The 16,926-nt window shown below is 40.7% G+C and overlaps 1 protein-coding gene across 1 annotated transcript; it reads right to left on the bottom strand.

Moving 5' to 3' along the window:
- Nucleotides 1-1,923: 1,923 nt before the first annotated feature.
- Nucleotides 1,924-3,824, bottom strand: tmem250 (transmembrane protein 250). Its single transcript, XM_028417426.1, has 2 exons — nt 3,644-3,824; nt 1,924-3,284 (listed from the first exon to the last, which is right to left on the bottom strand). The coding sequence occupies exon 2, from the start codon at nt 3,083-3,085 to the stop codon at nt 2,666-2,668; it is 420 nt and encodes a 139-aa protein (XP_028273227.1). The 5' UTR covers nt 3,086-3,284; nt 3,644-3,824; the 3' UTR covers nt 1,924-2,665.
- Between the last annotated feature and the right edge of the window lie 13,102 nt (nt 3,825-16,926).

Genomic DNA, 16,926 nt, shown 5'->3' with positions numbered 1-16,926 from the left:
CGTGCGCCTTTACGGACACATGAACTCGCTGCACTCTGCGGGGCTTAAAGGTGTAGTAGACTGCACTAAGTGTAGTTTTTTATTTATTTATTTTTTTACACCGCCACGGAAAGCGAGTTAGCCTGATGCTGTGTCTTACGGGGGGCAGCAGAAAGCGGCACGTAACGCTCCGTTCAAGAGTCTGCAGTCAAAATAATCGAGCTAACGTTTACATTCGTGGCTACCTCACATGTCCTTAACGGGGCGTCATGGTGCGCATGTGCGCTATAAGCGCCTACTGCTGGCGGTGTGACCTCAAGTCAACTTTTCTGTTATACTGCAGGCATGCGCCGCACGTCAAATCACTGCAACACACAGCCACAGTGTCATATCCTCTATTTATCTATGTATCTGCTTATTGAGTAATCTCTTTTGTTTAATAGGTCAAAGTGATACATCGGTGCTTCCTCTCATTTTTGGCTATGAACTGTAAAGTTTAGTCTAAATATGTCTAAGTGTTCTGCTTTCTCATAGATGGTTGGTTAACGTGACTGTTCTTAAAGGCTGCTGGAGGTAAAACAAACAAATCTAACACATAAAACACTTTCATGTTGTATAACTATGTTTTTCTGGCAATTTTATCCATTGAAACAAACATTCAGATTGCTTTCCTCCTTTACTTTTGCCCACATATTTCTAGCATCATAGGTTCTTTTTATTATTTCTCATGTTCTATTGTTTCTTGCCTTCAGATGTTTCAGTGTTTCTAATCCTACTCACTTCATTAGTGCTGTGACGGCTGTATGACTTGATGACATTTACTGTGGCCTTTTAAAAGTGTGTAATACAAGAGCACTATAAAAATCTTACAAGGATCATCATGTCTGTCTGTGGCAGTCAGCTGTGATTTTATAATTCTCTTACAGAATTAAGGCCTATGCCATTAGTATAATTATATTCTCATTAATGTTTACAAGGAAATTGAAAGTTTTCTTTCTTTGTGGCTCATTGCTCAGATTCTCCAAGCTGACGCCTAATGAAATGACAGCTGCTACAATAAACTGTGGCCTATCCATACATGAGACCAGACTTGATATATTTTTATGCCCTAAATAACAGTATGCTGGGTTAAAAGTTCATTCGAATGATGATCAATGAAACTGGCAAGTCATTCAGACTAAGCAAACAACTTCATTTTTTTTCTGGTAAAAAAAAGAGGAAATGAAAATGAGCAGCGGATGACTTAATCATCAAGGCCATACCTTAAACACAAGACAATTTATGCTCTATAGTTCTCCTCTGCTGTAACTCTGCTGATTGGCCTGGCTCAGAACATGAGGCATATGATGTGTTGATCCTCAAACAAAAGCTTATTGTTGCCCCGATTATCCATTTACAGCCTCAGGCCATACCAATCTCAAGCATGTCTCAGTCAGCCCACAAGCGACTGTGTCGAAAGTTCATATCTAAAGTTGGTGACTGGGTAGTTTCCAGGCTTTTTTTGTGCTAGTCAATATGGAAATTAAAGGAGACGCTTTTACATGATGGCAAACACGAGTTCAAGCTTTACAATTTATATACCAGGTTCTGTGTTTAAGAGCTTACTTTACTGCTTCAGCCCACTGCGCCCTAGTTAGTTTATGTAAGCATACTTCTTGCCATGTGAAAATGAGGCTATATAAGGTGATTGGGACACAGCCATTCCCATTGTTATGCTTGGCAGAAACAGCAGGGTTCTCGATGTGGTTGGTTGTTTGTGTGCCGGAGGAAGCTAAACAGAGAAGTCTGTCAGAGCAACTCTGAAACCATGTGAAGAGCGACTGATGGAACACTTGACCCAAAGCTGTTCTCAATTTGAACTGTCACACACTCTTATGACACAGCTCAAGGCATGCCATCATGGGTGTTGGACTACAAAGTAAAAACATTCACTTGGCCATCATGTATTTTAAATGCAACATTTCATAAATCAAAAATTTATTAAATAACTTTACAAAAAAAGTTTGTTACTTGAGCTTTTTCTGCCCCACTCCTTCCACACAACAGTATGCACATTATTTTTTTTTTTACAAGCTGACATGTTTGGTCACTTACTCCACCATAATTTCATATACATTATTATCACATGGCTGTTATATATTTACATATATATTTACACACATAATCTGTTATCATGGTCTGCTCTCAGAACCAAACCTGGGTTATTTTGGCAGTCTTGCATCACACAGTCATGATGCGCACCAGTCATATGTCACTTTTCCGTGCAACATTTGACATTCAGATTTTCGTTTTCTGTAAACAAATGATAGGATGCCACTTAAAACCTGTTAAGTTTGTAGTAAAGACAAGAAAAATTTATATTTTTTCACTGATCCTATCCCTTAATCGTCATGTTCAGACTTTATGCAAAATTTTAGATGGTGGTTCTCTGAGTTATGCAGGACTAACAGTTAAAAGACTCTACACTACGATCTTGAAGCCACATACATGATACACAGATTCTTGTTGGATTTTATTTATCTGAAATTTTGAGTTGAAGTCAAACTCATCTTTCTGAGTGGAGCTGAGTGACAGAGCAACCCCATAGGATATGCTAAAGGTGTATGTGCTTCTGTAACGGCTCACAATAAGAAGTTACAGTGGTAAGCATCCGCGTAATTCGCTACATTCATCAGATTATATACAGCTACATGTCAACAAACACCATAAAGCACCAGCCAAGGCCCCCCACCAGAAACATGGTAATGTGCATGCTGTAAATGATCAGGTCATTGAGCACACCAAAGTCCAGGCGCCGGTGCCCTAACAGAAACAATATGACAGACAGCTTGTACTGGAGTCGGAGGAGCACGCGCACACTGATGTACTGCAGGAAGAAGAGAGCAGAGAGTGACACCCAGAGCAGAGAGGTCAGCAGACTGCACCCAAAGTAGAGGAGGAAGCGGAGGAAGCTGTACATGCAGCGTGAGCGCAGGTACAGGTCAAAGTTGTTGTACTTGGTGCGTACTAGCTTGGATGTGTGCATCGACCCACAGGCCGAGTGCATGCAGGTGGTGTGGGGGCCATGGAAGCTGCGCACCCGCCGTGGGATGGGGATCACAGGCATGGGTGGGCTACTAGAGCCCAGTATGATGCACAGGAGTCCTTGTTACGGTTGGAGTCCACTGTGAGAGATGCTTTTAAGGAGGCAGTTGGCTTCATTTGGTTGTAAAGCCCGGACTGGCTCACAGGCAAGGAGAGCAGGGGAGAGACGTGGAGGCTGGTAGTGTCTATATGCCGTGATTTCCAGTGGTTTAGGTTCTCTTCTGTGGAGAAAATACAGATACCGTACATATTGAGTGCAAGTGCATTACATATTGTATCTTATTGAGGTGGTGTGGCCATAGATGTGTTACATTCACTAGCTGCAGATAAGGTTTAGAATTCTGGTTTGGGGGAGCGTGTACATTGGTGTTCCTAGTATCTGTTGCTTTACATATTCTATGTAAACACCATAATGCAACCAAAATCAGGACAAGACATAAAATAAAGATTTAAAAATACACATTACTTCAACTAGAATGCTATTTGAGAAAGTCTAATGCTCAATATCTCCCACATGAAAAGGCCATTAAGTGTATTCTGGTACAGAAATACATGCAAATGATCTTGCAAGAAATCTTACATGAAACACTACGACGCCGTCTTCCCCAAGAAAAAGGTAACCGCTGCTGGATTCTCCGACGTGTGGACAGCTGTATCACATCGTTTATTACCAGCTGACTGTGACCTTAACTGCCCCACTGAGTTTGTTTTCTTTTCTTTTAACAATCAGGGGAGATGAGGATGCGACGGAAAGCCGGCGCTTGTCGCAAAATTTACGAGTCATCGCGCTGCCGTGACGTCATTGAGATTTTAAAGGGGCAGCGCGCCCCCTAAGCACAGGTGCTAATTGTGGCTTCATGCTAACACTACATACTGCTGAGTTGTGTAGGAATTCACCCAACAACCAAAAATAGGATGGAGAAAGTATAATATATGTTTTTATGTACTTTATGTGCAGTACACACACACACACACACGGTAATTGTCTACGATACTACTGGTCTACTTTTAGTGTCCAATCATGGAAAACAACATTGATTCCCCAACTTGCACGATGAAGGTAGGTCAATTCCACAGCACACTAAAAATGCAACGTGTAGTATGATAATGTCACAAGCTGGTGCCAGATATGTGACAACAAACACAGACTAAATGAGGCCACGTTTGAAGTTAGTGCGTGATAGAGCTATATATTTCACTAGATTAGCATTTTGTTTGTGGTGTTTTGTGTGTTTTTGTTGTTGCTGTGGATGCTAAGTTTTATCGCAGTGTTGCATTATTGGTGCTTTTCTCTTAAGCAACCAGTAAAATGGAGTCATAACCCCCTGTAGCCTACTTGCAGCCCAAGACACTTCAAAGAACCATGTGTGCATGTGTATTCATGTGTGTGTGAACCTCACACAAGGTTGTGCAGTGTGTGCACTTGCACGTCCTCCTAAGTGTGTGAGCCGCATAAGCCTCTCACTCTGTATATCATGTAACCTTCAGTGGGCATTGCAGATTTATGGGTTGGCCCAAGGATTACATCTCAGCTATCTGTCAGCAAGCCAGATGGCAGCAGGTGACCATAAGTCAAAATAAACGCAGGCATTATTAAAAAAAAAAAAAGGAGTTTATTACTGTTGTTAATAGTGTGCTAGGTCACTTTGTGGAGAATTTAAAGGTGTATTATGCAAAATTAGAAAAACAAACCTTATATTATTTAATCAAACACACATAAAGCTGTCACCAAGGCTGAATATATTAATCTGTGTGCTTTGCTTCATTCATGTTATGATTGAGTTTAGTAATGAAATCCATAGTATAATAATTTGAGTGGTGGCCGGAGTCTGAAGTCAGCTCTGGCCATACAAATTAAATGGCCATGTTTGTTAAAAAGGAGCATGCCTTCAAAGTGCTTTTCATTCAGAGTTTGTAGTTCTCTAAAAATGTTTAATCTCAAACTCTGGTCAAAGTCTGCCTTCTATCTTTTAATAAATAGACTTTACAGTTTATAATTCATACTTCAAAGTGTATTATAAATTGAATCCCTGTTCACAAATAGTCATGTCACCACCAACAGCTATCTTGTGTAATATTGAAAGGCAGTATCATTCAGGTTTATATTTAATAGCTTTCTTTGTTGAGGAATTTTCCATCACGGCTTTCTCTTCCGTAAAAGTTCAGGATCATGACAGGTTGTGTTTTGAATATATCACCATAAGAGCTGCTTTCAGTGCTGCGTTTCATCATTGAATTTTTTTTTTGCTTCTGGTTAACCTTGATCTATGAGGTTACAGGCATATCAATACCATAAAAGCTACTATTCATGGTTTAGAAAATAAGAATCTGTATTTTAAGTTTCAATAGAGAAATGCTAAGTCACAATAGGAAACCTGAATATTAATTATAATTTTTACTTGACTTAAGACCTATATATTATTTATTTGGTCTGGTTTTGCTCTGAAAAGACCTTGAGCACTCCTACAGAGGCTACTGTCTGCGTATGTGACTGCTCCTTCCTACAGGAATAAAAGCACTTGAGTGATTAACAGCTGATATTTTGGGTTTTATTCCTAACACAGCTATTTGCCAGTAATCTGAATCAGACACATTCCCCTGCTCTGAATTGGATTTTTGAATCTTTGAGCTACTGTGGGGCCAAAACTTGCTGCACAGGTTGTTGAAGTATACTTGTCTCAGATGAATTGATTCCACTTGGCATGAAAACTTTGCTGCCTATCTTTCTCAGTAACCCCCCTTGAGATTTGAACTTATAATGGGTTGCGGTATTCTCAGGTTTGAAGATTTATGGAGGTCATTTAGAAAAATGTCTTGAAGGTTATCCTTGCTTGTCAGCTGCTGGTGAAACTGATTCCATTCTCAGGGATAAATAATGTTGGCGCTGTTGGATCGGAGGGTAGTGGATCAAAGATAAAGGGCAAGGTGTTATGAATGACACCTGTGTGTGAAGGTTTGTAAAAGGTTTTGCTGTAGCTCTGAAATGGTGAAATTACACTTCATCAATTTGCTGTTGCACAATGAACATGAGCATTTCTGTTATGTGGCTTGCTGATCAGATAGAACAAAGAAATGCCTGGAGTGAGTTGTGTGGCCAACTTTTAAAGTGGAGTTGTACACTGGAAGATCTGACAAGATAAGTTCCTAAAATCCATTTGTGCAAATATCAGTCACAGCAAACTCCATTTTGATAGTAATTTAGAGCATAAGTAAGGGTTTTCTTTCCGTCCTTATAGTCTCCAAACAAGCACAAGAAAACAGTTATGGTTCTCGTCCACTAGAGGGAGCCGTTGGTCCAGGTTTTATTGCTTCTATTAGCACTTTGAATCCACTGAAGATCATTCCTCCTATAGGCACCTTTGAATAAAATCCAGCTCCTATATTATTGCCATTGATAAATGGACACACTCAGCATCATTATGGCAAAAATGCCCTTAAATGTTGCCAAGTTAGGATGTTGCCAGTTCCCCCCTTACATCTGGTTCATAACTGTGTCCGAGCTGAAGAAGCTCCTCTGTCTGGTACATTACCAAGAAAAACGCTGTCAATAAAGTGGATGCTAGTGATTTGGGCATCCGAGCGCCCTTGTAAAGGATGTATGCTCATTCTACTCATGCATTATGGCAAAATTATTGACTCATATTTTTCTCTTCCAAAACATGAAGACCCTTAGAGCATCCCCTCATCTTTCTGAAAGAAGAGGTTTGTCTGGGGCGATATATTCTGCTTAGTTTTATGTTTTTTTCCTCCCAAGTTTGAAAGTAACTAAAGAATGGTGCTTTTAAAATGTCGCTGCTGTAGCAACTTCTTCATTCATAGAGGGCCAAATCTACTTGTGGCCTTGGAGAGCAGTAATTGCAACCCACAGCGGAGGCTCTCCACCCTCCACCTCCCACTCCCCCCAAAAAACCTTTGCCAGGACACTGCCACCATGACCCAAAGAGTGTCTGGAGTAAGCAAGATTAAAGGGGCAACATGTCAAAATCCTCTTTGACTCCTTCAAATGCACTTGGGCTAAATCAATTAATTCATTAACTAAGTAGAGGTCATAGCCAATAGTTGAGCTCAAACAAATTAAATCAATTAGTCGGGCTAATAAGATGAGGGAGACTTTAATTAGTGAAAGTTTAATCAAAGCCACGTTTGCACTGAACTGTGTTATGAAGCTTTTGGTCTTCCAAGGAGGAACAAACTTTATCCACACACTGTGAAAATGTTTATATGCATGTATATTAGAAATAGGATAATCTGTAGGGTATTGCGTGTAGTTGTGAGCATGTCCTGTAGCCTGAGTTTCTGCTATAGAATCAATTAACTCCTGAAAATACAAATAAAAGATGAGCACACCAACTTCTGGGAAAAGTGGGGTGTGTAGAGGATGCCAAGCCCTCGGGAGCAAATTAAGTACCCAATTAAACTAATTAAAATAAAGCGTGATGCAGACAGTTGGGTCAGGCAGTTGCCTCCAAGTTTCTTTACTATATAAAGATGACTTATTAAGGAAATGGCCACGGGGCTGTTCAAACACTTTTAGTCCTCTTCTGTGTGTTTTTTTCCCTTAATCATCTCTTGTGCATGTGTATCTCCTAAGTGCACGCATCTGTGTGTGTGTGTGTTTCATAATCCTGTCAAGCCATCTGTTGTCATTAAAACCTGCACTATAGATCCCAAGTATTTATCTAGACAGATGTTACTTTGAACTATCTCAAAGTTTTGCTACTTGTTTTTACCACCTCTGCCATTTTCAAACACACGTATAATTATCTGTGAGCTGAAAATGGTCCGTGGTGATGTTTTTGCATTGCTTTGAGAGGAGTTAAACCTTTGAGATTGTTTTACATTATGCTGCCCACAATCCGGTGAATGAAACAGTATAGTGTACAACAGGTCTGTGTTGTTGAATCTCCCTGTTTCCATCTGTCTTTCTTGTCCCTGTCTTCTGTCCCCATTCACATGTGCCAGGATTGGGCCTGGCTAGTGTTAATCTTTGGCATAAGGGGGCTAGGCTGGATTATCGACATGATGTGGAAGCATCTGCGTAGGCGCATCAGAGAGAGGGTGCCCATGCTGGATTGCAAGACGGCAGTGCCGAGAGGTGAGGCGAGAGATAAGAAAGACAGTAAGAGTCATGCAGTAACATAAAGATCACCACAAGACTCTTTTAATGGCTGCCATCTCTCAGCTTGCCATTATTAGCATACGAACAAAATACATTTATCATTCTCTTCTTCCTCATCACCAGCCTCCACTGAGACCAAGGCCTTGGTTTTGCATATTTTGCATAGAGACCTATTTCTAGCTGGTGGTGATGCATAGAGCCATTAATATGCAGGGATGATTTAGAGGGCAGGAGAAACTGCTGCTGCTGCTGGTGTGGGATTAAGCTGGCTTCAGTCTTCACTTGAGGGAGTTTGAGGAAGGAGGAGGTTTACATCAACAAGCCCTGATTTACGTTGGTGAACAGATGGCAGAGAAATTGCTCTGTTTGGAAAAGATGTGCAATTTATTTTAGTTGATATTCGAGAGAGAGCTAGAGGGAGGTTAAAGTGAGGGTACAGGTAGGATGAGCAACTCTTGAACTCTACAGTGTCGGTAATTTTAAGTTAAATTAGTATGTTTTACTCCAAACCACAATCTTTTCCTAACCCTTGACCATGGATATTGTCAGTCTTTTGACTGCTGCAGCCAAAATATGTTGTTTTTAGGAATCATTGACAGTCAACCTGCTCTGTTGTTTACAAGTTGCCATTTTTTTATCCTACTTTTTAGTCCTGTTCACCCCCAAGTGTAAAGAACAGCACCCCTGATGTAAACCCCTCCTGTCAATTAAGAATCCATACACTACCATTACATCAAATAATTGGAAACATGATACAGTGACCACATACTGGATCAGATCAATATGGCCCCCACTTCCAATCTGCACACATAAATACACACACACACACACACTTCTAGCATTTCACTAGGTAATTGATTTATGGAGATTCAGCATGCTGCTGAGATCTATTGATCCACACGAGGTAGCTATATGGTGATTCTGCATTTTTATGATTTATATTAATATGAAGTGGTCCCAAATATAGTTTGTTTGTTTTTACACAAGCCAGAAAATTGACTCCAAATCAGGGGGAGACCAGCAGTCATTTTGTGTTATTGTGTCATAAAGTGAACTGCTCCACAGCCTGTTGATTTTAACAAGTGTGCAAAGAGCGAAAGGTCAATGCTAACGAGGCTCCTTCAGTTAAGGACGTGCCAATACAGACAAATTGAGATGGGTTAGAGAGCCAGGATGTGAGATTGGACTGGATGTCACTCTGCGTTCGTGTGTGCGTTCATGTACGCAGAACCCACATATAAGCAGCGCAGACGAAGGGATGCTAGTGAAGTAAAGCTTGAACCAGTAGCCACCATTAGCCTGATTGGCCAGAGAGGTCAGCAGGGGTCAATTGATGGGTCAATCACATTGTCGATTTGACGACCCATGTACACTGGCTTGGCAAACAGAGGGCTGAATGCCGGACACACTTGGTCTCCCCCGCTTCGTCTGAGTTATTGTGCATGCCAGGACTACGATACATTAACACAGAAAAATCTATCCGATCACTTATGCTGATTTACGTTTGGACTGTACTGCCCTGTCAACCCTCTTGACCAGCTCATGTGAACATTTTAGTGCAAGAAGATTTATGCTGCAAATTATTTCATTGTGGTAAAATATAAGTGCATGACATCTGAACGGTGTGTTTGTTTAGGTTACTATGTGGACTTTCTCAAAACAATTTAATTTAATTTTTCAACAACAACGTGGCCACTTAAGATCTTTCCCCTCATGGATCAGTTACACGTATTTAAAAAAAAAAAAAAAAAAAAAAAAAAAAAGCCAGGCCTACATGTGAGTTGAACCACAACGTGGCCTAGATGGAAAATGCAAGATAAACGCATCAGTTTTCAAATCCTGTCTCCTAATCTATAGCAAAGTGCCAGGAGATCAGCGTATCTTTATCTGTGCCCCATTAATGATACAGCAAGTACAAAAGTACCCCATCTCAGATACCACTCTTCTTTTAATCTGCCAGATCCAGATCCACCTGAGCCACTAGAAAAGGAATACCTCAACGTTTTCCCTGTGACATGATGCCAGGGTAAAAAGGTTAGAGGTCAGGAAGGCAGGTGATCTAACCGCATCTCGTCACTATGATCAATACAGTAATAAAATAACATGAAGAGGGGAGATAAGGGACATATTCCACTGTGTTTGCTGTGTTAATAACATGTTGCTTAGTTATGTAGATCTCCAGTCTAAGGCTCAGTTAAGGATCAAGGGCACAGATCTGTGGGATTTTGGAATTGTAGTTTAATATAAAAAATATTGATTATAGAAATTTTAAATACCAGTGCTGGCGGAGCTGGTGTCATCATCTTTATGCCTCTAAGTACAAATCCCTCCACCTGACTGGAAGGGCTTACCTTCAGCTCATTCATCCCCGTGTCCCTTCACTTTGCCCCTCTCCACCTCTTGCTTCAGATGTCAGCAGGGGGCTCTAAGTATCTGATTGATCGTTGTTGTACCTCATATTTCTTCACTTGCTGACGGGAAATTACCACTGTCAATTAGCGTTTATGGGATTCCCGCAAACCTGCTTAACAGCCTGCATCTTATTGAAAGAAAGGTATAAAATTTATTTGCATTTTACCTCCTTGCATATTTTTCTTTTTCTCTTCTTATTTGCCGTAAATAAGAATACACGCATAAAAAAGGTATCAATGAAACAAACGTCAGGTTTAGGATAGCATACCTCAAGGCTGTCGTTTTTTTTTATTTTACAATAGCTGTGTTCAGCCGCTCTGCAGATCAGGTGTCCAGCTTTACGCAGGGTGACCCCAGGTTTGCAGGTTTGCGGTTACCTCAAACTCCTCCAATATTAAACACAGACATCTATTATCTGCAACTGGTCTCCGTTTACACAGGGACACACACACAGAGACACTAATGCACGCACATACACGCAAGGTTGTGTGTGAACTAAAGACAATAGAGGGACTCACAATGAAATATTTAAGAAAAAGCAGCTCATAGCCTGTAAGGTGTTGGAGGTCACACCGTCAGGAAAGAGGCGGTGAGAAAGGAAAGTAGTAACGTCAAACTTTGTGCTTAGAAACCTTTCCTTTCCTTTCTTTTGTTTTCCTGTCATTGTTTCTTTCTTTTACAATATATTCGCTGGTTAGGTACAGTATTTTATTTTATTTTATTAGTATTTTTATTATTTGGAAAATAATGATTTTTTTCTACACAACATTGACTGTTCATATTGTAGTGTTGATTAGGTAAAACAATTAGCAGTTACAGAGCATCATTAGTCTTATAGCTTTGCTGCTGGTTTTAAGTGTTTTCTTTTCAAATCTCTGCTTTTTGCTCAGAAAGAGTGTGACCTTCAGTAAATCCACATTAGGGTGGACATTTTGCACGTTAAAGTACTTGGGCGTTTTTTCCATTGCAGATTGACACACTGAACATTCTGGGTTCAACTATGCTGTGAAGCCAGAGAGAGCTCTAGATTTGTGTGTGTTGGTTAACACCCAATTTTATATCATATAATTAAAAATTAGATTTAATTAGGTTTCCTTCAAGCAGTTTTTTAGTGTTGTAAAATGTTTTATATGTTTTATTGTTAGACCTCAAATTATCTATCTTACCGTGTAACAATATTTTCATGCCACAAGAACACAATTGCTGGTGAGTTTGTAGTGGCTTATCCTGCCCAGGTGGGGTTTTGTCTCAGTCAGCTTGGTACAAAGAGCGTTTAGCCTCTCTTGAATAATCCAATGAGAGCGTCCGGCAGATGGAGACCTGGGATTCGAAACCTGAGAGTGACATCTGACACATAGCCTACACACAGAGAGGAGCTGGGGACTGGATGACTTCAGGTGGTTAGTGGTGGTGGTGGTAGTGTGGCTTCTGGACATGTTACCTAACCCACAGTTCTCTCTGCCCCCCTTGTTGATGGAGCACAGTGGTTAGTGGTTGGAATCAATACCTGGCCTTGAAGGGAGAGTGCAAAAATCGCCAGTTGGATTTGGAGGTTTTTTTATTTTATGTGTTTGTGTCTCAGGTAAAAGTAGATGCAAATATGTAGTTCAGACATCTAATAAGCAAATGAGTAAATTCTAAAATGCAATGATCCACCTTTATAGTAACATTTTCCTTCGATAACATGTGGTACTGTGGTTCAGCTTTCACAGAGGTTCATGTCCTAGCTGTCAAGCAATCACAATTACAATACATTTGTTGGCCACCTCTAAGGCTTGCCCCGAATGTGGTGCTCAGTAACTTATTGCCCCGTTCCTAACCTTTCTGGGCAGAGGGAGCATCCATCATCTTAAAATGCGATCTATTCCGGTCCACCTTCAGTCGAGGTGGAGGGGCTAAGCCAGTGTGTGTGTGTGTTGTGCGCTCGCACAACTTATGGGCTGTCACCGCAAAGTGCAGAGCCTTGCCGGAAACTGACATCCAGTGAATGACTGACAGTGACATTGCACCATTATGTAGTCCATTTGTGTGTGTGCGTGCTTGTGCACTTGTTGTGTGTAATTGTTCACATTGAACTTTCTCAAGTTTTTATTTTTTCATGCCACTTTCTTTTTTCACATAGCAATAGTATTGCCATTTGTCATTATGATGGCTTCATCACTGTCACCTGGGAATGTGACTGTGGCATATTAAACAGGCATCCCTGCTGCTTTCATTTTTTTCCCAAGAGGTTTTTTTTATGTTTTAATGCACCTCTATATATTTTCATATCACATATTAATTTTCTTCCTGGTGACACAAAAACCATCAACAAGTTGAAATTCTGTTTTCATCATGCAGGTTTCACTGTGCACTTCTCTCTCTGTTCTTCACTCCTATTATCAGACTTTCTCCTTCATGACTCCTCCTCCTTTATTTCTCCCTTTTTACTCTGTTTTCCCTCACTTTCACATATTCTCGCGTTTCCTCTGTACTGTGTTCTCCCTCACTCCATCTCTACTGCCCCTCCACCCGCCGACCCTCCTCTTTCCCATCAGCACCCAGGGACTGATGAATGCGTGGCCTCCTATTGATCGCGATGGGTGATGGATGATGGCTGGGAGATGAGTGATGGGGTGCAGGCAAAGGTGCCAATAAGGGGGCAGCCGGAGGGTGGGGTCTCCCCTACTGGTGCTAATGGGAGAAGACTAAGAGAGACGGCCACTGTGGCAACGGCTCAGCCCCGCCTGCTCAACCCCAGCAATGCAAGGTGCTGCATTTGAGCTCTACTTTGCATTTTCTTTTCACACAGGGCGCTTATGGGTCACAGTTTTATGTCTCGACTTTAGACAGGCATTGCATTGCAACTAGTGTGTGTTTTGTGCATGTGTAGGTTTTGTGGAATAGCATGAGGCTGCGGAAGGTGTTTGTATGACCATGAATGCGTGGGAGGAAAAAAAAATTGGAGGGTACGCCTGTTTAAGTGTGCATGTGTGTGGGTGGTTGGAGGAGGAGAGGGGAGGTGGAATGGAGTGCCCAAGTGGTGGTTAGTGCGAAAAGATGATGGATGATCAGGCAGGAGGGGAAGACTGCTTCGCAGCTCCAAATTGATATCCCTGCAAATGTTTTTGTCTGCTGTGAAAAATGGTGCCGCAACTCTCATCTCCACTACTCCCCTCCTCCACCTCCCTCCACCCACTTTGAGCCTCTCTGCAGTGAATCACGCCCTGCAATCTATTTCCAACACCCAAACCTTTACTTCCCGCTCCTGCAGTGTTCTGACAGCGCCTGATCATGGCTCCTGCATCCTGGCTTTCTGCTCACAATGTATACCTGGTTTTCATTTCCTTGTTGCCATAGAAACTTGCCCTGGATTATTGTTCAATGCTGCTCATCCTTTATCCCGTTCTATGCCTTGGCCCTCCTGCCACGGCATTTAGAGAAAACTACCTATCAGCCTGGACTATCAATTGAAGGCTATTGCTGTTGGGGGAGGAATGAAAGAAAAAGTAAAAGTCCTCCTGGGAGAGAGGCTGATTTTTTAATTGAGTGGGATAATGTGGAAGTTTAGGGAGCCAACCACACAGTTTAGAAAGGCTTTATTGCACAGATGTTTTTTTTTGTTCTAAATGTACACTTTTCCACTGTTTCCAAACAATTACATCACATTTTAACACATTAAAGTAACAAACAAATGAAATTATTTTAATTTTTTTAGATACCTTTCAGGAATTGTAGCTTTCTAATATGAAAAAAAACAGAACAATAGAATAAAGACTTATCCAGATACATTAAAAACTGTGTAGAAAAATTTTAATTGCTTAAAACTGCTTCTGAGAATCCCACAGTTTTGGGGCATAGTTCAAAATTTTTACCATACTGCACATTATATGTATTATTTCACCACCATTACAGGCAGGTTAATGTTTCTGCACATAAATAAAAATTAATAGAAGGATTTAAAAAGAATCTGCTCAAATTATGTTAATCATCAGTTTTGCATAATTGAACTCCATATAATCATGCAAGCCATGGTGCTAAATAAGCTTTGATATGTTTTACAGTAAAATATGAATGTGAAAAATACAACAGCTGATTTTGCAAAATTAGTATCTATATTGTTAAAATGTCAGATCTGCTTCCTGCCTTAGTTGTCCTTACTGAGTTGCACATGGTTACGTGGTTATGATAGTGTAATAAAATATAGGCTCAATTATAATCTAAAGATTTGTTTCTTATGATATGGGAATGTATTTTGATGTGGTTGATAGTGATGCGGCTGCATATCACAGGTTACATAGCTAAAAGGCATAATTTACCAAATTATCTTCTTTTTTTTTTTGTCTGCCGGGTTGTGCCATGTGCCACAGTCCCAGCCTCTGTGAGTTTAAAGGAATGTAAGAAGTGAGCCTGACACATTCACACAGTCAAGTGGCACATTAGAAAGTGCTCTGTACTTTATGTTTCCAGTGGGGAAAAAAATCAAGGGTTAGAAATGAGAGAGTACTGCTGGGAAAAGAGATGAGAGAGTTGCGAGATAACAGGGGGATAACAGGAGAGATAGGGATGAGCTCACTTCTTTTGCAGTGCTTAAGGAGAGAACCATCTGCAGGAGAGATTGTGCTCCAGATTAGGAGTGAGGCCAGGCTCCAGTGAAGAGGATTACAGCGGCGAAACAGAAGCAACACTAATAGAGGACAATCCAGCTGCCAGGAAGGAGCTCTGCCACCCACCCAGGAAGAGACACAAGCAAAAGAAATGCAGACATACACATTAAAACACACACAAGCGTCAGTGATGAACAGGTCAAAAGCAGTATTTGGGAGACACGTAGTAAATGTTAATACCTTTGAGTAAAGCTAATTATTTATATTGTGCGACTGATCTGTACCTGGCATGCCTTCTTTTCTTTTCAAAGCGTTTTTCCTGTAAAAGGTGCAGGAATTTGTGGAAGCAGAAACGTTCCAGGACTGTTACTAAGAAAACATGTAGTATCTATTTTTACTTTTTAATCAAAGATTAAAAAAAAACAGCAGAGCTTTTTTGTAATAGTTACAAACTCTAAATCTGTGGTGAGAGTCCAACTAGAATATGTCGTCACTCTAATCCTAGTTCACTGACTGGGTTGCCCAGTAAAGGGGCCAAGAAGCCTACTCCCATAAGACCAATCTCTCTGACATCTGGGCCTCTGCCTTTCTCTGGGCTCCAGACAGATGTTGGATGATTGTTAAGCTCCCAGGGTTCTTATGAGAGGAGGAGTAAGAGCTGCCTGTGGCTTCACAGTGCTTACAAAATAGCATTTAGCCATGTAAATAAGACAAAGGGTTTGTATAGACCCTAGTTATGTCAAATAACCTGTTAATTGAGGGTCTATTGATTATGATTATGTTCTCGGAAATTATTTAAAATAACATTTTTCCAAGTATTATAGAGACATGACCACACATGTAGTTTCTACTATGAACAAATCAGATCATGTTCTTAATATCTTATATGGAATTTAATGAATTCAGAACATTTAGAAGCATTTTTGTACAGATGTATTTTACTTATGTAATACAGTACTGTGCTTCTTGTAGAAGATTAGCATATCACTGCACTTTTTCATTGTGCATGTATGTAATTGGCAAAAGAGGTCAGAAGAACCTCCTCTACTGCATCATGAAATTCATCTTTTCTGACCACAGAATAACCCACTGGGTAATAACATTCAGTCAATGTGGGGGTGTTTTCCTGCCTTTGCTAACTCTTCAGGTTTACATGCTGTCAGATTACTCGTCGCTTTTGATTAATCAAAACCTGGAAGAATTAATACGTCATTTACAAATTGATGGTCGAGGTAATGTTTCTGATTTAGTAAGAGGAAACACGAGACTCTCTATTAGCTGTCTCTCCATAGACTTTTAACATTAAATATACTACATGTATATACTTGCCACAATCTGGTGTGTCTGGATACTAGCGCAAACTCAACAAGATGTTAAAACATCATGGACCCACCTTGTTCACCCCATAATGTCCAGTTGTCTCTCTATAATGGCCATGATATAGTTTGATTGGTGGATTAAACACTTATCCCTCCCCTCAGTCCGCCTTATTGATTTTCCCCGTCCCTCTCTCCCTCCACTTTCCTCAGCCCCCCCTCTTAAAGGTGAGGTGGACGCACGGCCTGATAAATGGCAGCAGATTGATTCGTATTTAATTAACAATTTGCTGGAGACTCTCTCTCTCTCCCTCCTTCCTCCCTTCCTCTACACCCCATTCCACCCCTCTCTTCTTCTCTCTATAAGGTCTCAGACGGCTTGTGAGACACGCAATGAGGAGAGGAGAGGTGATGCATGGATAATTTATCG

This window comes from Parambassis ranga, chromosome 12 (genome assembly GCF_900634625.1).
Source record: "Parambassis ranga chromosome 12, fParRan2.1, whole genome shotgun sequence".
Taxonomy (NCBI): domain Eukaryota; kingdom Metazoa; phylum Chordata; class Actinopteri; family Ambassidae; genus Parambassis; species Parambassis ranga.
Note: the sequence above shows the minus strand (reverse complement) of the source record. Positions and strands in the feature narration are given on the sequence as shown.

Excerpts from the sequence above, each read along its gene's own strand:
- tmem250 (XM_028417426.1), bottom strand. The coding sequence starts at position 3,085 with ATGCCTGTGATCCCCATCCCACGGCGGGTGCGCAGCTTCCATGGCCCC.